General features: G+C 32.1%; 2 protein-coding genes across 2 annotated transcripts; both read right to left on the reverse strand.

Moving 5' to 3' along the window:
• Positions 1 to 675: 675 nt before the first annotated feature.
• Positions 676 to 1,268, reverse strand: LOC108781440 (uncharacterized). Its single transcript, XM_018549398.1, has 2 exons — positions 1,054 to 1,268; positions 676 to 881 (listed from the first exon to the last, which is right to left on the reverse strand). Exons 1-2 carry the CDS (start codon positions 1,248 to 1,250, stop codon positions 695 to 697), a joined length of 384 nt encoding a protein of 127 aa, XP_018404900.1. The 5' UTR covers positions 1,251 to 1,268; the 3' UTR covers positions 676 to 694.
• A 2,452-nt stretch (positions 1,269 to 3,720) lies between these two features.
• On the reverse strand, positions 3,721 to 10,068 carry LOC108781418 (uncharacterized). Its single transcript, XM_018549370.1, has 5 exons — positions 9,829 to 10,068; positions 9,404 to 9,508; positions 5,493 to 5,671; positions 4,868 to 5,147; positions 3,721 to 4,175 (listed from the first exon to the last, which is right to left on the reverse strand). Exons 1-5 carry the CDS (start codon positions 10,066 to 10,068, stop codon positions 3,930 to 3,932), a joined length of 1,050 nt encoding a protein of 349 aa, XP_018404872.1. The 3' UTR covers positions 3,721 to 3,929.
• Positions 10,069 to 22,553: the final 12,485 nt, after the last annotated feature.

Raw genomic sequence — 22,553 nt, forward strand, 5'->3', positions numbered from 1 at the left:
GACTGATCTATTTTCCGACGTAGACAAGAGCCTAAAGTACGAAAGAATCTGTTTGAGTGATCTTTGTTGACGTCAAGAAAATAAATGAAATTGCGCAAGATGGAGTGCAACAGCGACACATCAACATCACGACGATATTGTATGTGATTATTATTTATGATTACAATATGTTCGTTGACTATTACGTTAGAAATAAAAATTACGTTGAAAAACATGTAGTATAATTAAGTATAACGCCAAATCATCCTGCTTCTAATCTCCATTTTCTTCGTTATTCTTTCCATTATTACAAGATGACGGGATAATTTCAGAATTGTTACTTTTTAGTCCTAAATTGTAATTCCAGATAAATATTATATCATCGCAAAAAATAATATGTCTTACTAAATAAAAAATTAAAAAAATAGAGTACAATTCTAATAAATAAAATACAACTTTAAATATCTCCGACCAACATAGACTATATGTATGTTGGCATATATTTATAAATAAACACACAATCTTAAACACGAAAGGTTAACATATAAAATATGTCAAATGCAACAAGCAAATATAGAACATTCATATTGAAACAGAAATTCAACTCAACGAATTTTTTTTATATTGTTAATTTTAGAATTTATTAATCAAATTATCTGATCATTATATATCTTACAAAAATTAATCGTCGTTGAGTTTAATTTGAATTTCTTAGTTATTTTATTTGGTACACTTTTACCTCTTCATCGTCATCATCGGCATAATCGTTATTTTGCGGAGGATCTATAATGTGCTTTCGCTGATAGAAATCATATTTTTTTTTTTCGTTTTTTTGCGGAAGTTGTATGACTATAACGAAAGGTTTATCTTGGTCAGATGTATCCTCATGATACGGTGCGTATCTGCATGTAAAAATAATTTTAAAAATATTTTTATTAAATATGCATATAATATTAAATATAATACAAGCTCTAATATAAGCAACTAATATGAGACAATAACGTTTAATTTAAAAAACAAATATTTTTAAGATATTTAATAAACATGAAATTTTCAACGATTTCCAGTTTTTACCTGTCGTAGTCTGGTTCGTAAAGGTGATACTTGTGAGGTAGTATTCTTTTGGAATGATAACGTTTTCGATGTTTTGGAAACGAATGCCATCGTGGACGCCGCCATGGAGGAGGATTATGATATGAATATTGCTTAATTTTGTAGCTTTCATTAAATTCCACTAATTCCAATATTAAGCCAAAGAACACGATAACCATAGGTAACTAAAAGTTATTATCAACACATCACGGTTAGTATTAATTTTTGTAAAAAAAAATGTAAAAGAAAATTTTTTAATATTAATTAACTCACCTTCATTTTTATAAAGTAATAATCTAATTTTTTATAATTGTACTTTATTGTATTAAGGCATCCAATTTATTTTAATTAAATTATTGATTAAATAAATACATAGTTAGAATGGCATTTTCTAGATACACTTTTTTCATCTTAAAGTTAATATTCTTTTCCACAAATTGGTAAAGAAATAGTTATTTATCACTATTTATTAATTTATCACTTCATCTAAAATAATAATTTTAATTTTTACTTTAAACATCTCAACAACTTTACAGTGTAACAACAATAGTGTATTGTGCATATATAAAACATTAAATCGATAAATATTAAAATTCTTCGAATGTAGATTTTATATCACTTTGTTTCAGAAACAGAACACATTATCTTGTTAAGATTTTGGATGAACAAAAACACTCGTGTAGCCGGATGAAACCTTCATAGATTGAAATGAAACTATGAACTTGAAAGTCTTCGAGCAGACTTTCTTTTATATCTTCCCTTCCATTTCTCTCAAACCGCCTAAAGCAACATATGTATAATGGTCATAAATGTCATCGTAATGCTCTACAACTAAAGTTATTCTTCAACGAAGAAAAGTTTCACTAAGGAAAATCTACACTCACAAATAAACAGACAAAATAAGAAATTATTTGGCAAAAGATTGTATGTATCTAATAGCATAATAGAAAGTTGTACTATAATTCAAGAAATAAGGAATATATTCAAGTAAGAATCACATGCAAATTTTATTCGTGATTCACATTGTGCAAAATAGATACTTTCTCTGTGTCCTAAATTTATGAAAAATATTAATATATTTCTCATAATCTTGTAAACACATACATTTATACACCTGAAGTATGCAAAAATATAGGCAGCAATAAGCAACAGTTTTTTAAAAATAATTTCAAATGCGATATTAAATGTCTTATAGTATATTATAAACTTTAAAAAAATTTTCACAAATTTATGCTTTGATCCATATAAGTTAACGTTAAAATTTATTTACTAATAGCTATCATAATATTAATTTTATTTAAATAAACATATAGCATTAAATTTTATAAAAGCGATAATAAGGAAAAGATGTTCGTGCTAAAAAATTGCTATAGCAATTGATGAGCCGTAGATTCAGCGTAGTGAAAACGGAGGCATCATCCATAAAAGTACTTTCAAGATACTTTCAACAAGGAACGCATGCTAATAGGTACGCGCATTTACTTTCAAAGATTTCTTTAGGAAATACTCATTCTTTTGAATGATGTTGCTGTTATGTTGTCTATTTCATCAATCTAATCGTGGTCGAGATTCTGCGAGCTCTTCAAACTTTCTCTTTCTAATTATAAAGGAAGATATTTCGACGATCATATATATAATTACTTACAATAAATAAAAAACGTGTTAATATATTTTACAGATTTTTATTCAACTCCTGGAAGATTTCAGGACGTAACTGTAACATTACGAAATGTTTTGTTACAATTACATTGATAATTGCATTAACATAAATTCGCGCGCGACCAGTAGAAATACAACGAATATATTTCATTATTACGTATTATTGTTTTCTACTACGTTGCACTGAATAATAATTACGGTTCTCATTATAGTTTATAATAAATTGTAACAAGATTGCTTATTGAATAATAATTATCTATAATTAATCGCTTAAACGAAATACATTATTTTAAGAAGACATGTATTTGTATAAAAAGCGCATTGCATATAAACATGTAAATAAGTGTACAATTAAGTAAAGCCTTTTAAGTACACACATACAGTTTATTTCTTATTGTATATTTTCTCTATAACTTCACGATTGAGTCTAGAGTATACTCGTACTTTGCGCTTCGAAGAATATATGAACACTAAAATTGTATTTGTATACATGTACTTTAATCTTCTTAGCACTTATGGTAATGTAAATGTTACTGTGTCTTAAAATACCCTTAAATGATAAAAAATAATTTTAAAAAAGTGTAAAAATGCATAAAAGTTTATTCTATATAATTGTTTCAGTAATACGTATTAAATATAAATTGCTAGTTTATAAAATTTTAATTACAAATTACGAGGTTAATTAAGTAATTAAAAAATGTGAAATATAAAAATGGAAATAATATAACAATAATAAGAAAATCTTAGGAAAAAATGGCTTGTAATTTGAATCTATTTTTAATTATCTAATAATCATTACGATAATTAGCAATTGATCACTACCAATAATACTACTGTACGTTTTAATTTATTTTATGACAGCACTTGAATACTTTCTATAAGCGGTGATTGCGTCATCACTTTGTGTACGCCAATCGAACTTTTCACAAAAGAGTAAATTAGATCTTTAAATCAATCATACGTAATAACTCTACCGTTATTATCACATGCACATTTTCTATTTGTCGTGTCTACTTCTAGAAAAAATATCTTGGTTATAATAAAAAATACCTCAGTGCTTCCTTCATTATAATCCAAGCTAATTATCAGTTGAACACTATAAATAACTAAACTATAACTGGTTAGACAATGTTCCGATTTAGCGAATTATACAATGTTCTGTAATATTGCGCTAGGACTAATTGCACCATGATTGTACACTACACATTTGTCTCTTGGAGCTCGGTGCAGTCAGTGGGCTTGATCTCTAACCACCAATCGTTAGGATAATGATACTTCTGTAATTCTATGCCTTCTCGTGGCACGGGCATCAATCGGCCGCCGAATTGTTTCGTCGGTAGAGGAGGTATAACTAATTGTGGTGGAAAACACTGTAGACTCGGCGAGAACTCGCAGTCCGGAGGTAGGACCCTTCTGGTCCAGCCGACTCTTCTCACCATCTGCGTCTGCAAGTGTCAACACCATATTTTCCGAGGTGTTAATTATTTGTTTCTACATTTTTCCTTCTTTTTGGATTAGCTTTGAAACTTTCGATTTTTTAAATTAAAATATTTTTAAAGATAATTTTCATCAGTGAATTCGTACATATACGTTTTGTAAATCCAGAAAATTTAAGATAAATTTGATACAATTAATGGCCTTGCCGGCGAATCCGGCAATTCGAGTCGTAATACCTACAAATGAGGGGCAATAAAACGACTATATTTGCCAGTTTATGGACAAACCGACGCTACGAAAGGAGTTGTCTTCACTTGTCTTATATACGGGAAGCGCTTTTAAGGTGCACGGAAATCGTATATTCCTAGAGTTTCCTTCAATGCTCCATAAAAGCATAAAGGCAACAAGACACAAAGCGTTGAATTTGCATTTGCATGCTAGATACATAAAATGCAATTGTACTAAATACAAATACTACTCTTGACGTAAAAGCAAGGAAGAGTCGAAGTTGTAAGCTAGTAATTATAGTGACAATAAAATTGACATAAATGCGAAGCATTTAAAGCAAATATTAACAAAACGAGTAGTTTTGTCTGTTCGACTTTATGTTTTATATATACGTATTTTTAAAAAATGGTTATTATTTAAATTTTACGGATGCATATTTTAAACAAAAAATTTGTTAAAGAAACTTAATTACCACTGCATCTTCCTCGAAAACAACCACTTCCACTTTAGGTGCATCTTCGCCGACTTCATGTTCCTGTATCCTGTAAATTCCCGCTGCGTGAAGGTAGGTTGCACTCAAACCGACTTCTCGGAAGGCTTTCGTGATTAAGACATCGTCGCGAAGTGTGTCAACTAAGCATAGTTCCACTTTACGTGCCCACGGCAGTGCGCGGCCTATTCGAACTTGACCCCAAAGGCCGCCCAGGCAGAGAAAGTGAACGATGCCCAACTTAGTGAGGACCAAATGAGCTCTGGAGAAATTATGAAAATTATATATGTTTTTATAATAAATGAATATATGTTTTTATAATAAATCTTACATAAACTTTATATTTCACGCATTAAAAATCAAAGAGAGACATCTCCTAAAATTTAACTTAAAACTCTTATTAAAAGGTAACATTTTATCAATTATATATCTGCAGTTATATAGATTTTTATTTAAGACTTTAAAATCTAAATAAAAATTGAATTTATAATTAAAAGAGAAAGATGAAGAAACTAAATACAATTACTATTAAATAGACGTCTGATATTTATTGTACATATTTAATTTTTCTCAGACCGTTATTTAAATATTACAAATATATACTGACCTATAAGCGAGGTCATGTAATTTCTCAGTAAATTCTTCGGGCACGCTACATGGTTGCTGCGGAATTTCTTGCCGACTGAGGCTATACCAGAACAGCACAACCATCAGGAAGAATGCCGCCAGAGCTCGCATAGGAGTGATGCGAAAGCGTCTCCGTGGACAGAGACTCATGTTGATATTCTGGAAATCAGGAAATTCCATCACAAATCTTTTTTTTTAGACGTTGTACGAATCAACGATACAACTGCAGTGTATTCTTTTATTTCAAATTTTGAGCTATTTTACTTATCAAAAAAGCAATAAGAAAATTCAACTATTGATTCTATTAGATACACATCTGCGAGGTTTAATTCTGTTTTTTCTTTCTGTTTGAAATTTTTTTTTTAAGAGTCACTGCATTCTAAATTTTTTATTTGTATATCTTTGACATGTTTAAATCCTTATTTTAACTTGAACTTTAATATTTTTTTATTTTAATTATTATCAATAGTACTTAGTAATTTTATTGTTCAATTTTTAAGTTCTTTTCAATAATTGTTATTTTCAAACTGTTTTGAGCTTTGTTTCTTTAAATTTTCAAGTTTAATTTTACCTTTTTTATTCTTAAAATTTAGCATAATAAAAAGTTTATTAGAAATTAAGTCCACAATATGCCATTTCACTGTTTAACTGTAGCTAATTAAATATTAATTAACCAATTTGTGTATGGTGTGTAAATTCTAAAAAGGTTTTCAGGAAAGACTCACGTTCCCTAAGGAGCATGCATGATATTAACAACACTCGTCTCTCGAACGACACTCGTCTCATGCAACCCTGAACACAAGGAAGGAAAAAACCAATCACTTGAAATTACATACTCGCGATGTACGACGTAGTCATGACCCACGTGTGATCAAACTTTCTTGAATTTTTCCTTTGCTTTTTTCTCACCCCCCGCGACGAAAACCACTTTCTCATAAAGACACTCCGACACTCAACCCTTGACGTGTTCGATGTGGCAACGTTGCGGAATATTGATTTTTCTGTTCTATCGGCAATTTTCGTGGGGATGGTTTTGTTAAAATAAATATAAAAGATAAAAACTTTTTTATGCAATAAAAAACGAATTATTTTAATAACATAATACAATTTTTATTTTTATTAATAATTGTACAAAATCTATTTTTAATTATAAATTTTTAATTTTTTTATGATTGAAAAACAACTATTTATAAAAATCTGGCAGTATTGATTCTTTTGTAATTCTATAATAGTTTCTTAAAGAACCTTAAAATTTTAAAGATAACATTACAGATGTGATTTATATTTCATAGACTTTCAAAAAACAAAAATCTAGAAAAATTTTAATTTTATTTCACATTTATTATATGCATATCATAATTGATAAAAATAATTTTCTAAAAAAATGTAATAATGGTAATATTCTAAAAAATATAATGTAACGGCATCATTTACAGATCCCTATATTATTAACAGATTTCTCGTAGATGATAATCCTTTTAAAATATATATGTATATGTGTATATATAATATGTGTGTATATATATACATAATACACACTACATTATAAAATGTAAGTTAGTAACTTTTCTTAATATTTATCTACTCTTTTATAATTTAAAAAACTTTAATTTTTTATTATAATGGAAAATTTATAAGAATCCATTATATTTATATATACAAATAAAAGAAAATAAAATATTATATAGTGATATTAATTCTGTCGTATCGATTTACGGTACAAGAGTTACAGTAGTATCGATTGTTAATAATAGTCGAATATTTTGAATACTGGCAAAAAAGTAATCAAAAGTAAAAAAATGTATATTAACAATTTTTATAATGACTAATATAATATATTTAATATAGACATAGAATTAAAAATGGCACATATTTTTTAATAAATTTTAAACGTTGCATTTTATTATGCTGTTGTGTTAATAATTAAAACTCTATTTACATAAATTTTCCTTTTTTTGAAAAGTGATATATCTATTAATAAATTATATATGTATAAAAATTTTTTAATTTGTAATTCTTTATTCAAAAAGATCAATAATTTATAACAATTTTATAATAAAGCTTCCTTTATTTAAATTAAAGATAAAAATTACAAAAAAATAAAATCATTAGCAGATAAAAATGCGTAAAATGCAATAAATATGCATATAATAATAAATTAATATTAATAAAGCAATTAAAGTAATAGAATAATTACAATTGATATCTTTATCAGTTTGTAATATCAATAAACACAAATTTCAAACAAAAATCTCACTACCTTATTAGCTTATTAAATATTTTACTAATTTTTAATTAAACTTTTGCACAAAGTTAAATACTATATTTATTTTTTATAATTGTTAAATACTATAATGTATAATACATTATTATTTCTTGTAAAAATATTGAAAAAAAATATTTTAACAAAGAGATAAAATTACGTGAAATAAACGGATCTTAAATTATTTTTCTTCAAGTTAATTTATAATAACATTGTAATAACGGCTTTATTATAAAATTGTCATCAATTATCGACCTTTTTAAGATTATCCTTGAGCACACGAGAAGTATCCTGCTTGAACTCAATACGAGACCAAAAAAGACGCGATAGATTATGAAAAGCGCGGGAGACAAACGAGCGACGGAAGCGAGACGTGAAATTAACGAGCAAAAATAAACGTTTCCTCGATAATCTCAGTCGCTCGCAGAATTCCCGGCCGGCGTACGCGCTTCTCCGTTCTTCGCTCTATTTACTTTTTCTCAGAGTCGAATGAGTTATCGCGTCGGAACCCCCTCGGGTTATCCTAATGAGCAGAAACGCCAATAAGCCAGTACGTCTCGACGGGGATGGTGTGTTCTTACGTCTTATTTTTAAACGGGGTGCCTGTTGACGAATTTGCAGACGCGCCGTCCGTCTGTGCTGTAAATGAAACATCGGAAGTATCTTTTTATCAGACTTTCTGCAGATGTTTAAATATAATAAATTGTTGGTATTCTTACTCGCCCGATGTCAACAATATGATTAGATTCTTTTTTTAAAGATATCGATATATTATAGAAATGGGTACTGTTTAATCTTATACATAACAAATAAGGACCATCATAAAAAAAATGTCATAAGCTACATAATCATAATTTAAAGCCGATGGATCAATGAACATCTTAGGTAAATCTATTTTTATGTCGGATGTTTGTTCGTTCAACACTATGCTATGATCAAACAGCTTATGCTTTTTGTATGTGATTGTCCTAACGAAAGATATGTAAAAGGCGTATAAAACAATCAGAAATTTCATAAAGATAACAAAGATAAAGAAACAATTTATAATATATTACACAAAAAATTTTATAAAAAGAGATATGTAGAAGTTTTAAAAATATACTATAATTTTGTGCTTTGTTTAAAGTACTTCATTTAAAAATAAGAAATTAAAGAATCATGATTTAACATATAAAAGGTATATCTTAAAAAATATATTTGTACACACTTCATATATTTACAAATTTCTTTATTTTATTCAAATTCTCGTTCAGATCTTTGAATATTTAAAAATGTTGCGTATATTACTGCAATACATATATTGCGAGTAATCGCGTCAAGGCGAGCATTAATCTCACGCTAGCACGGGGTCGACAGGTCGCGAGCCCTCTTCGGAATAAAGGAGCTTGGGCGAGGCACTAGAAAGGGGAGAGAATAAGGACGAAGAAGAGAAGGCAGCAAGAAAAATTGCGCTCGATGTCGTGGAAACGGGCAAAGCCGTAAAACAAACGGTCGGACGTCGCGCCTCTTTCTCCGCGTCTAATTCTGTCTTGTCGTCTCTTCGCCGTGTATTTTCGTAGCGCGTGTCACCTAAGTGCCTTATCTGCGCGTTTTTCGAATCTCGCTGGATCTATCCTCGAGTCACATACCTGAATTTCCACATTTATGAGATAAATGCTGTACAATAATAATGAAGCTACATTCTCTATGTTGGATATAAAAATAATTTTCAGACTAATATTTGGATCAAAATTCTTAAAGTATAAGATAACATTATATTGAAATAATTAATATATAGTTCATACAATAATTTTAATTATTAAGTATTTCATATATTGATAAAGATTTGATTTGATGGGAAGATGATAGTTTAGATATTTATTTTCACTTGCTGCAAATCACAGTAAGAATACTTTAGGAGAGAGAGAGAGAGAGAGAGAGAGAGAGAGATTCTATATTCTACAATCTAAACATTACAAATCATCCTAGATTCGTGGATCCCAAATAACTTTTGATTTTGCTTGGAGCCGAAAAGTCGACGCGATGATCCCAGCATTCCACGGAGCTCGCTCACTATCGCGAAAACACCGTCCGTCTTTGAGGCTCTCCTCGCCGACGATCGCCATTCAGGGTTTTTACCCTCGTGGAATCCACACGAAACGCTCTTACGTACGCGCTGAAACATTGAAACGGTCACATTGAAATGCAATTCGCGTTCTCCGATCAGGTCCATCAGCTCTTCGTCTTCTATCCTGCTTCCCCGCCTACTTCTCATCGCTAGATTGCCCTTCGATAAACCACTAATCTGCCCCATTCGTCCCTATCCAGCACCTTCTCTACTTGCGATCAATCTTTGCTGGTTCTTCTCGTTTTGTTAACGAACGTAAGCGGAAACGTTTACCGCGTACCAACATGACAATAATCCACGTTGGAATCGAAAGAGGAGCAAGCAAAATACTAAATGAAGAATATCGAAATAAAAGGAATCAGAAATGATCATGGAATCTGCAAGTTCCAATATCGTTGCAGAGTACTTAAAGATTGTGTCAGAGTTAGATTTCTCTCTCGAGTTTGGAATTTAATAATACGTAATTTAATGATATACTAGAAATATATAGGCATAATTTCCACATTGGTAACATTTTTAATCGGAGTTGGTAAAAGTTATTCTATGATACAATGAAGCAGTCAGTGTTGTGAAAATATCACGCGTGTTCCTCGAGCGGGAAGAGAAAAGCGATAACGACCAGCAGCATGAACCACGCCGGAGCCACTGTTGACAACGTAAAGGCGAACCATGTGGTCAATGTGCGTTAAACGTCTGCCGCGTAAGCGTTTAACGTTCCGCCGGAATATATGGACATTCCGCGGTTATTTCGAATACGTTCCACAGACAGTTTTTACGTCGGCGTAAATCACGCCCGCGTTCGACTTCGCGCGCTCGCAAGCGTACAAATCGCCACGGATGCTCTGTCTCTTCCCTTGGGATTCCTCAATTTTGGATTAGGACCTAGAATGCGCGCTATCATCGAATAATCGATTGTTTCACTTTACTATCAATCGGAAAAGACTTATCATATATTTGAAAAAACGGTTTTGCTAAAGTATCCTTTAATCAAATATACAGGTCTAAACGTAATTTTATTGAACTATTAAAATAATTATATCTCAAGTTAGTTGCTAGAATAAAACATTTTTTATAAAATTGCTCATATCCTATTTAATCATCTCTACATTACTTTAATAGTTAACAAAACTATTTTCATGTTTGCATTTCTAATAAAAATAAGTTATGATATAATAAATTTTTAGATATTTCAGAAAAATCATTTTTTCCGTAGCTGTGACAATTTATCTAACAATTAAAAAATTGTTAGAACTTAATCCAAGCTTTTAATCTTAATTGGAATGAAAGATAATGGAGAGATCAAAAATCTGAACAACTGTCATCAGAATAAACGTATTCAAAGATATTTAATTTAAATTTGACGATTATACGTAAAGATATGTATTATATGACATTATATTTTGTAAGTCGAGTATACCAAAGATAGAAGTCTCGGCGCTTTTTGCGCGGCAAGTAATGGTACAGGACTAAAAAGTTAATTTATGGTGAATACATTCTACGATGTGTTGCACATCGCAGGAGACAGCTCGCACTGTCCACGTGTCGTTCGTCGCGCGGAAACCGTTGGAAACGATATTTAGTCGACTTCTTCGACGGCCGGTGATCACCTGCTCGATCAGAGCAGGGCGTTGTACGTTTGGTGACTGCAAAACTGGAACTGTCAGCGAGTGTAAGTCGTCGAAACGACGAGTGACGGTAATCTATGCGTACGAATGGCCATGTCGCCATGAGACACCTGCGACATTCAGCCTGCAACTAAGTGTACAACGTTCGAGAAACTGATTATGCACACGTACACCATCTCATACCTGATAACGATCACGTCTCTTTATTTTCTTACGCATTGAGCTTATCAAAAATGCTAATTATTTTCTAAATATTTGTCTCACGCTAGCAACCAAGCGAGAAAATCGCGTTTACATTACGCAACTCTACCATTGCAGATAAGTCGGGATAAAAAACATAAAATGATTTTTCTTTATATTATACGAATTTTAGTAGTTAGAAAAAATTTATGCCATTTATCTAGCATAAAGAAAACTTCTCTACATATTCTTGAAAGTAAACATTCTAATTAGATATCTACAAAATATTTAATTTATTCACAAAACATTTTAATTAGACTTATTTCTATCAAATGTAGATTAACTGTATAATATTTCTATTTAATTTATTCTTTATCTTTTTTTAATTCTTAGGACTAGAAAGAAATATTAAACCAAGAGGGTGTGTTAAACCGAGATTAAAGTTGATCTACATTGCTAGAAATAGATATTAAAAAGCTGCTTATTCCTTTATATACGATAAAGATACTTGTATTAACTTTCTTATTCTAACAAATAATTTAATCGTAAGATGATTAAGAGAAAGGAAACACATCTTCAGAGACATTCACCTGAAGATTTATCTCATTACTGTGAAGAGAAGGAGAAGCACAGAGAGAAGGCGGAACAGAAACTCGGAAGGGGAAAAATTTTTATTTGGCGTTTACGAGCCGATTCAGGGCTCCGGAAGGACCCTGCCTCAAGGAAGGACGCTTTAATATCCGCTTATGACGGCTATGTTTCACAGTCTGAGACACCCACTCGGCCCCATTCCGCCCCATCAACCCCCATAGTGCGTTTAATTTACGTGTTTTCGCGAGTTATTCGCCCTCCCATGCCTACACGGCCCTCGTCGAAGAGGGTCGGTTGCCATGACGACGCCGGGCGTCCCGGCGCCCAATCGTAGGACGCCTACACCGCGTCGACGTCGGCCCTACGAGGACGAGAAGGACGATAATAATTGATGGCGAAGGAAGGGTGCTCTGGGGAAGTGTAGGGGGAGGGAGTGTGCGAATAGGTGGTCGGCGGTTTCGAGGGATATAGCTGGGGTTAAATCGACAATCGAAAAGCGCCGCGTTTTACCCGCCACCGTTTGGAAGTTCATTGCGGAATAAAAATAAGAGGAAGGATTCACCGAGAATATATACCCTCGCTTTTGGTGATACGAACTCGGGTACGTAGGAATGCGAACGCGTGAGAAGATCAAAACATTCAAACAATGCAAGGTGCAAAAATTTAAAAATTCAAACGTTTAAGAAACAGAAAATCTACAGAGAAATATAAAAATATTAAAAAATGTAAAGATCAATGTTTCGAACAGTTTAAAAATACAAAAGTTCCAGAATCGAATTTTTTATATGCAGCACGTAATGCCTGGAGATTCACGGCCATCAGAATTCATCTTGGAAAGAGACTCGCGGCTCGTGCGGTACCCGCGCTATGCGACGCTCAAATTCCGGTGACTTGTGGTGTCACTCGTTGAATTCCGCCGGGCCTAACGACGATTTCCTATCCGCCGTGCCGGGGACGAAGAGTATTTCAGATACGTACGTACCAGGCGACGTACAACACAGCCGCCTCCCGAACCATCATGCGGTTCGGCATTCGCGAGAGATGAGCGTTGAAACGAGGTTCGACTCCTCCGTCTCGCTTCTTGGTGGTTAATCCCGTAAGGATCGCTTCGCATCGCAAGCATGACTTCATTCATGTTCCAGTTATCACAAAGTACCATAGGTATCCGTCTCCTTACGGCTACTTCGATTTTCGGATTTACTACGCACCAGTATCCGCTAAGAATTGAAAAAAAAATGAACAAATTAAACCGAGATTAATCTACATAAATAGAATGAATATTAACTTACTTTTTCGTGTAATTTCATAATTATTTATATCCAGAACGATTAGTATAATTAATACAAATATTATTACTAAAAGAGAAAAAGGAAAAGCATAGATTTATATCTTATATAGTTATTACTCGACTTATAATTCGACTTGTGATCTAAGGAACGTTAGATTAAAACCTATTGTCTTTGTTTAAAGCCTATTGTCAGTTGAAGGCTCGATTGAAGGATGTTCTGTCTTGCAATATTATTTATAGGAAGAAAAGTATAAACTTTACAGATTTCGAATCTTTTACATAACACTCTAATATGCACTCTAAAATAATTCACCAATTTTGATACACCATCGATTAACGCGAAGTAAAAAGATGCAATTAATTGCGACTTGTCTTCCAGCGTGAAGATGTAAGGGCGATCGTGTATTGAGATCGTGGCCTAGGGTGGAGACAGCGCGGTACAAGCAAAGATTTTATCTCGAGCAGCTGATCACGATGCCGAGAAAAGAGCATCCAAGCTCCCTTCTTTCTTTCTTTCTCCTTTTTTCCTCCGAATCCTCGAGGTGCTACTGCAGATTTGCATAAGATCAGTTACCGATTAAAGCCGATAGGATCGCCGTCGACTTTGGCTGGAATCGGGATCGCCGGCTTCCTGGATTTCTTTTTTCTCAATCACTTAACTTGCGAAAAAGTATGCTGTGAATTCACCGATAGTTTTCGAAGTTTTTTCTCTTCTTAATTTGTCCGTCGTCCAGCCTCGTAAAAAATTCCGTTAAACTTTATAGAGAAGAGCAAATTAAACTTTGTGGATTTTTCATCGTAAATGAGAGGAAAAAAAGGTGCGAATTTCATTGACTATTAGTCGTGATTATATACCGATAGAAACAATTGTACAAATTGTACAAACAGTTTCAACAACAGCGCGTTTATTGGTTATAATTGTTTCTGTCGGTATAAATACATAAAAGCTCAAAGTAAGTGCTAGCATCAGAATTGTTACGCATGGGCTATTAGCTATTGAGAGAAAAGTTGCAGTGCGATCATGTTAATTGTAAGTGCTCATCATGTTCGATAATTGTAGTGTTCGTTTAAATTGTATATCAAATAGTTTTTAAAAATAAATAAGTTTGTGTACAAGATACAAAGAAATATGTTTTTATAAATAATATAATATATCAAACATAAAATTATTTAATTTAAAGAATCTAAAATTCAGTAAAATTAATTTAGACAATTTAGTGTAAACGTATATAAAAACGTTTTAATGTGATATTTTCTATATCATAAAAGTTTTGCGATTTGTGGAACTTGAGATACAAAATATTTAAATATTATGAAACATTTAAAATCCCATCTGAAATCTTTATAACGATTTGTAACGACAAAAAAAAAGATAGGGTGTGTTAAACAGTACTAATGTAATAATTTTAAAAGTATCTCTTAATTAATTTAAATGAATGCTTTTCTGTTAACGTTACAGAAACCTTAAACTTTTTTTGTTATCGCGGACACTAATGGCATAGGCTTCAAATCAAAATATATTTTTCGATTTGAAGCCTATGCCATTAGTGGCCGCGATAACAAAAGTTTAAGGTTTCTGACCTCTAACATGTTACAATTATCTCTGAGTAATAAGATAAATAATGGTACTTATCTTATTACTCAGACACAATTGTAACATGTTAAAGGTTGGACATAATATCTTTATTATGACAGTTTTCATATGACAAGGATTTGTTACCAAAAAATTTTTATTCGTGTAAATGTTTCAAAGTAATTATGATTTACGAACATTGAGTGTATATACATAGCCGAATTAATACTTGTGGTCCGCATTGATTCCAATTTCGCAACCAACAAGTTTGGAAACTTTATTGGCTGATAGTTGTGCTTCCATATGTGGTCACAAGCATCACTTACCGCGTTGTCTCCTATATAACCGAATTTAAATTTGTTTTTGTTTTTGATATAAATATTTATATCAATATATTATATACATATTATATAAGACATACTAATATAGACCTATCAATTATATTTTTTCAAATTCAAATTGATATATATTAATAGTTTAATGATTGTGTGAACTTATGTGGCTGGTTATCACACGCGCAAATCAATGTCAACGCAAACTTGTCCTGTACACCGAAATTTCGCAAAGGAACGAACATACGGCGATCGTGACATTGTATGCATATCAGACAGCTGGGCAATGTAGGAACTTGCACTTGTATCCAAATGATTTATGTGTAGGTACTTCTGATGCATTTGTTAGATGAATTCCTATTAACTTCTTCAGTAATAAATAAATATTTATTGTTCTCATTCGGTTTAAATATTATATTGATTAAATATTTATTTATTTATGTATTGATATATCATAAAAATAAAACTCTCGACTAATAAACTATTACGTTATATAAACCAAACATACAGAGTATCTTAATTAATTTGTAAACTTATATGTATAACACTTATACGATATTTGTATTATATGTGAATCTTTTTTGTATGGACGTAATTGACACAGCATAGATCATTCCAGCAATGTTATTGCAGACTTCAGCATGGAAAGAGCGCGTAACACGAATGAAATCTTACAATGAAGGATCCGGAAGTTGCTCAAAGCTGCCGACAACGATCTCAAGCTACCGGTTTCCTGTGAAATCCTAAAATAAGGTGTGGGGGAGATACAGAAGAAAAAGAAACAACGGAGGCGAGCGTCATCAGTAAAATATGTGAGAAGAGATAGCTGATAGACAGATAAATAAATAGATATATATATATTGTGTAGATAGATAGAGAAAGAAAGAAAGAGAGAGAGAGAGAGAGAGAAAAAGAGAAAAGAAAAAATAAACGATATCGATGAGAAGGAGAACGTCTTGTAGTCGCGTATTCGGGACATCGTACGTTAGAGAAGCCCCGAGCCCGTGGGAACACGAGATGCCTGTGGGCTCGACGACGACGACAGGACCTGGCCGAAGCCCCCGTTGGGCCCGTGCTGCAGGTAGATAACGAGGAGCTGCCTAGACGAGTCGCGCGGGAAGAGAACACTGTTATAGGGGGAGACAAAACGAATATACGCGGGCACACATGGAAACGTGTGAGCAGAAGGGTAGAAGAGGGAGCATCAAGTCCTCTCTCTCTCTCTGAGGTGACACCGCCGAAAAATGCCCGTCGACATTCCTAGAGATTTTTTTTCGGCCTTTGTCGAACGCGCGACTGTACGACGTCGCGTCATTGATCGGATCGAGGATTGATCTTTGATCATAACTCAATACAGAATGTTTCATATCGAACTTATACTTATACGAACCGTATACTTTTTGACTAAATTTCGATGTTTTTAAATATATTAATGTTAATTTTTTTATACGAAATATTAGAAGATATTAAATAATACAATTGATTTCGCGAATCAACGTGCACCTGCCTTCTTCTTGTCGGAGCGTTTTAATGGATGACGAACCCCAACGCGACACGCTGAATGTGCCAAATGAGACGTGACTGGAACGCGAATAGGGATCTTGGTGCTTGCCCATAGTAGGACTCTTAAATGAAACCCACGTGCACTCTGACGATGAACCCGTGTATAACTATTGTTATGCCAATGTGCTTTGGACAATTGTGAAAAGATAAATCATTCCGTGCTCCAAATTCTTTTTCAGATCAATAAAAGCACTGATAATGACATTTATTTTCAAACAATTTTTTCTTTTTATTTCTATGACACAATAACATAAAATTAACTATGAATAATTAATTATAAGTTTATTATAAATTAATTAATTTTTTAAAAATAAATATCGCTGTAATTGAATGTTGTAGAACTGAAATTTTTTATATTTAATTATAAAATAATAAAAATGCAAAACAGAATAGATAACAGTAAGTAAAAATCGACTGACAAATGATCAATACAAATAAGCGAAGAAAATTTTTTGAAAAAATGTGGATTTTTTATGTCTATAACAATATTTTTGCGTAAATCTCATACGTATTTCGAAAAAATTAAGTTTAAAAATTTATGTATAATATAAAGAAAAACCTATGAATTTATACAACTCTTGTTTAGTAAATAAAAACAGAAGCAATTTCTCGTATTCTATCGTTAAAACGACAGTAAGGGAAAATGAAGGAATTGTTATACGCTGTGCGAATCTCGTTGATGTTGGATTCGTTCGACGTTCATCTCGTTGCGTTTTTGTTCTGCATAAATGATGAGCCCGAGTATTTTAATGAAGACATTCCGCAGCTGCTTGCCGGCTCCTTGGCGCGCGCCGACAGGAGAGAGAGAGGAAGGACAACCTCCTTGACTTAGATTTTATTCCTCATCGCTTCAACGTCGTATCTCAATGACGTGAACAATGGGATTATAAAAGCTGCTTTCGCAAACTGTCGATTAAGTTCGATGTTCTCATAATAAAAAAGGGAATATAATAAATTAAATTAAATAATGTCGACAAAGTTATAAAATAAGTTAAAAATAAAAATTATTTTTAAAAGCTATAAATCCGCTTATTGCTATGACTACAAATTTAATTAATAGACAAAAATTTTGTCATATTTCTAATTTATTAATTGATTTACAATCTAAATATTTTTATTTTGAGATATTAATATATATGCACTGAGAAAAATAGTCTGATTAAATTAAATAGTAATTCTGATGAAAAATAGACGAATCAGAATTTTCTGTTGAAATCTACTAGAATTCTAGTTGAGATAACAGAACTCTGATTTTGATATAATTACTCAGATAAAGAGATGAGAATTCTAATAGATTTTACCAGAAATATTGTTTCAACCGGAATTCCGGTTATTTAAATAAATATTTCATAATAAATTTAACCAGAAAATTCTAATTCGTTTATTTTCAGCCAAAAGTTTTTTTCAGTATGTAAAATGCATTGTAAGATAACTCTTTTATGGTGTATAACATTAAGTAAAACTTTACGATTACTTCCGGACTTCCGTCTTTGGAAAAGACGTCCTGCCGATATTAATTGACCGAGACGACTGGGTCCCATTCCTTTGAATGCCCGAGAATTGCGACGCCGCGCTATAGAATGCTCGAATCATGCTTCCTAATTCTCCGATAATCCAGATGCTATACAAAGATCTACCACGATCGTCTCCGAACTATCCTCAAGGAGTCTCCCGCAGAGCAGGTAGCTTCTTAAGGGAGAGAGAGAGAGAGTGAGAGGAAGGGAGGAGGAGAAGCGGAGAGACTTCTGTCAGCATGACCACGATTATATCTGTGCGTTTATCTACGCCTATGTCAGCCACGAGATAGCCGAATGTTCTATGTACGAGAGAACATGAGGGCTCGTTTATGTAATGGAGGATTCCTACCACGGACACCGCGTTGGTGGTATAGGAGCATAAGGGGGGAAAGTTAAAGACGAGGAGAGATCCTACACATTTCCCTGATCATAAATCTACCTCGTGAAAGAACACGCTGATATCACGTGGGGTCTAGAGTGAAGATGAAGGTATATTGCGGCCGATGGTAATTTTGGGTAAACCAGGAATTTCGATAAATCGAAAGAGTTAAGATATGCTTCCGATACTTTTATTTCTTCATTTTCGTCTTCGCCACGTGTGAATTTTTATTATATTTGGTACATACATATACGAGTATGTATATCCGGTGGAAACATTAAGGAAAATTGCATAATAATACAAATAACTGATCATATATTGTATTAAAAGAAAAAGAAGGGATTATGAAGGTAATTAATATTTTGATGATTAATAGAACTAAAATTAATTTATGCAGCTGCCACAAAATTTGAACATTGACGTGTGACAAATGATCGAGGAATTCGAAAACTAAAATTAATATTCATATTCACGGTCGGAACATTTTTGCACTGGTGCAACACCAATTCGATCCCCCATATCATCCCTGCATCCCTGTAGGTTGCAAAAGAGGGAGCTCATGTATTTGGTATTTAATTACCGAGAACTGTGAAGGGTGACTCGCACAAGTGTTTGATTATTTATTACGCAAACATCTAATGTCTTTAATATTTCTATACCACAAATATTTAATATAAAAATTCAATATAACCCTTTAATGTTTTTTTTTTTCAGATGAAGATATTTTTTAACAAATATATATGTTTTTAACAAACATATATTTAAATATTTGTATATAAAAAGATGATAGAAAAAACTATTATTTTACCCTTGCTGTTTCAAAATATTCTGATTTCTAATATTAATTGCGCTAGGAAATTCGCAAATGCGATTTCATCGCGAGCATAATGGGAACGATGAATAAACTATCGACCAAACAAAAGCCAGTTTGCTAATTACAACAGCATAATATATTTTAGAGGCTGGCAATAAATTTCGTTCCGTTCTCCTTCCCTTTCTCCATCATTCTTCAGCCTTCTCTTCCGTATATATAAGGTGTTTCTATACTATTATTCATACTAAACTTTCTGAAGAATATAACATCGGTATTCGTTTATAGTGTTAAAGTTTGTATTACAAGCAGTTTAAATATGTAAAATAATCGTGTTTAATTGACTTTTTCAATTCAATTTTTATTAATAAAAAATTAATTTTCATTTCGTAAACAAAAAAGCCACCTTATATAACAGCAGCTTTCTTCTTATCTGAGACTCGAGACTAGGCCTTCGACTATATATATATACGAGAATTTATTATATACTGGATTTACTGGCGGCTACCGTTTATTGAAATCGGAACTCGATCGGAGATTATGGTGCTTATCTTTGTATATTATGAAATAAATTAAAAATTATTATTTTATTTAATTTAAACGGACTTTGGTTGTAATATATTTTAATTTAATCTATCATTATAGAAAATAGAATTCGTTTAGCTGAATAATATTTAAAAAAGATAATAACAATTATAATAGGAAGCTCAAGATTTCGCTGCTGTTCACATGAGTCTCACATGGTTTCCTGCCGATAGTTTTTCCGCGTCTGAGGCATATGCACGATTGCGTAAGAAAACACGAGGATCATACGAAATACGGTAGAAGAAACAGAACAGACTGATTTATGCTGCCGAGTGATGTCCCAACCAGAGTCGACGATGTTAAATTGCCGGATAAAACGCGACCCCTTACAGAATATTTATAACGTATAAGTTAACATCATTCTGCATTTATATATATAAATATACTAGTAAAAAAATCTTGAATTTTTGTTCACAAAATATTATCAACTGCATTTATGCATTTGAATTTTGATATAGTATTTAACAACTTCATAGCAGAAGAAAAATTGTGGAATTTTAAATTATTGATTTACTGCTTCTCTTATAATATCATAATCTTACCTGTAGCGTAGATATATAATAGAAATGGAAAAAGATGGAATAAAACCGTCTTGCGTCTTGAAAGATAAGTTCACTTTCTCATATCTTTTATTGAAAAAAAGATCTGAGAACACGGTTGACTGGCTCTTTGTAGCAAAAGTTGATGCTTGTTTTGACGCAATCTCATATCATTGAGTCAAGTAATGCACGATAAAAACTAGAGATAGTAATAATAACTTACTAAACGCCATTTATCTTGAAGCGGGCGCAGACGACGAACAACATATGCTTTACACGTGATAACACGCGCGTCGATCATCTGCGCGTTTCCTCCTCGGCCGAAGTGACGAAGTTAATTGCTCGTTTTCTCATCTCGTTAGCGTTACTTCCGCCTGCGTCGGGGAAACAAATGCACAAGCCCACGTGTTACGAGCTTAAATTAATGCCCTCGTGTTATTACGCTGCATGCAGAACTTCAAGATTTCTTGTAAAAGCTCTGACAAACAAAGTGTCTCTTCGCATTTTCTCCATTAATCAAAGAATCACTTCTTCGTAGATGACACAATGAAGAAAAAAATGATTTTCTAAAATTTTTGCAGTAAATTTAATGTCGTAATTTGCAACACTTTGCTTACCTGTATTATTCAGAAGAAGAGATAGAAACTTGTGGTTAAAGAGAGAGTAGATTAAATTTCCCGTTCTTATTATGCGCTCGATTAATTTTCTCATCTGAAGCACCACTAAATTTAATAACGGATAATTAACTCTTGTAAATGAATTGCAGAATTATAAAAGCCTATTTTCTGCAATAAAAGTTGTTTTTAAAAACCAATCAATTAAAGCTGAAATAAAAGCTACAAAGTAAAGTTAATAAAAAAGTGAATAAATTTATGGATTAAAAATATATCATCAATTATAAAATATATTACATTTTAATATAATATATATATTATAAAATATCTAATTAAAAAGTAACAAATACCTCGTATTACCGAATAATTCGTAAAGGTAATTACATAAAGCAAGGATATGAAACAATCACAGAGGTCCAAAAATTGTGAAAAATTGAAATAATCAGAGAATATTGATTACTTAATTAATGAAAGAAAAAATAAATATTGACGGTAAATAGAAAAAGCAAATGATGTGATATGCGAATTATTTATTTAACAATTAGACAGGCGATAACATGAGATGGATACGATGTGCTTAATGTAGGCAATACGATGGTGATTATATCGGACAGATACTAAACGGTGGAGTAGCAGGTGAAAAAGATTTGAGAGATGAAGAGATAAGATATGTGTAGGGGGTGCAGCCAGGAGTGCAAAGAATAATAGTTGACTGGTCGGATAATAACTATTTTAATTCGCTAACTCGGGGAGATTTCAGAATATTTGCGGCGCCTATTGTTTATGATACATTAATAATAATAATTAATTAATAATAATATATTTATATATATGGCAAGATCATTGGTCAATAAATACTTCACTTAAGTCGGCAGCTAAATTTGCCAAATAATTATTTTATAGTTCTGATTAGCAGTATTGGATATAATTAAAAAAAATTATTCTTTAATATTATTTAATATTATTCTTTAAATTTGTTTCTGGCAATTTTCGAATGTGCATAGATTATTATTTAATGTTATTATTTAAACGTTGTATTTTTAATGAAATATCACAAATTCACAGATTTTACTG

Source organism: Cyphomyrmex costatus, unplaced genomic scaffold (assembly GCF_001594065.2).
Source record: "Cyphomyrmex costatus isolate MS0001 unplaced genomic scaffold, Ccosl1.0 scaffold815, whole genome shotgun sequence".
Classification (NCBI taxonomy): Eukaryota; Metazoa; Arthropoda; class Insecta; order Hymenoptera; family Formicidae; genus Cyphomyrmex; species Cyphomyrmex costatus.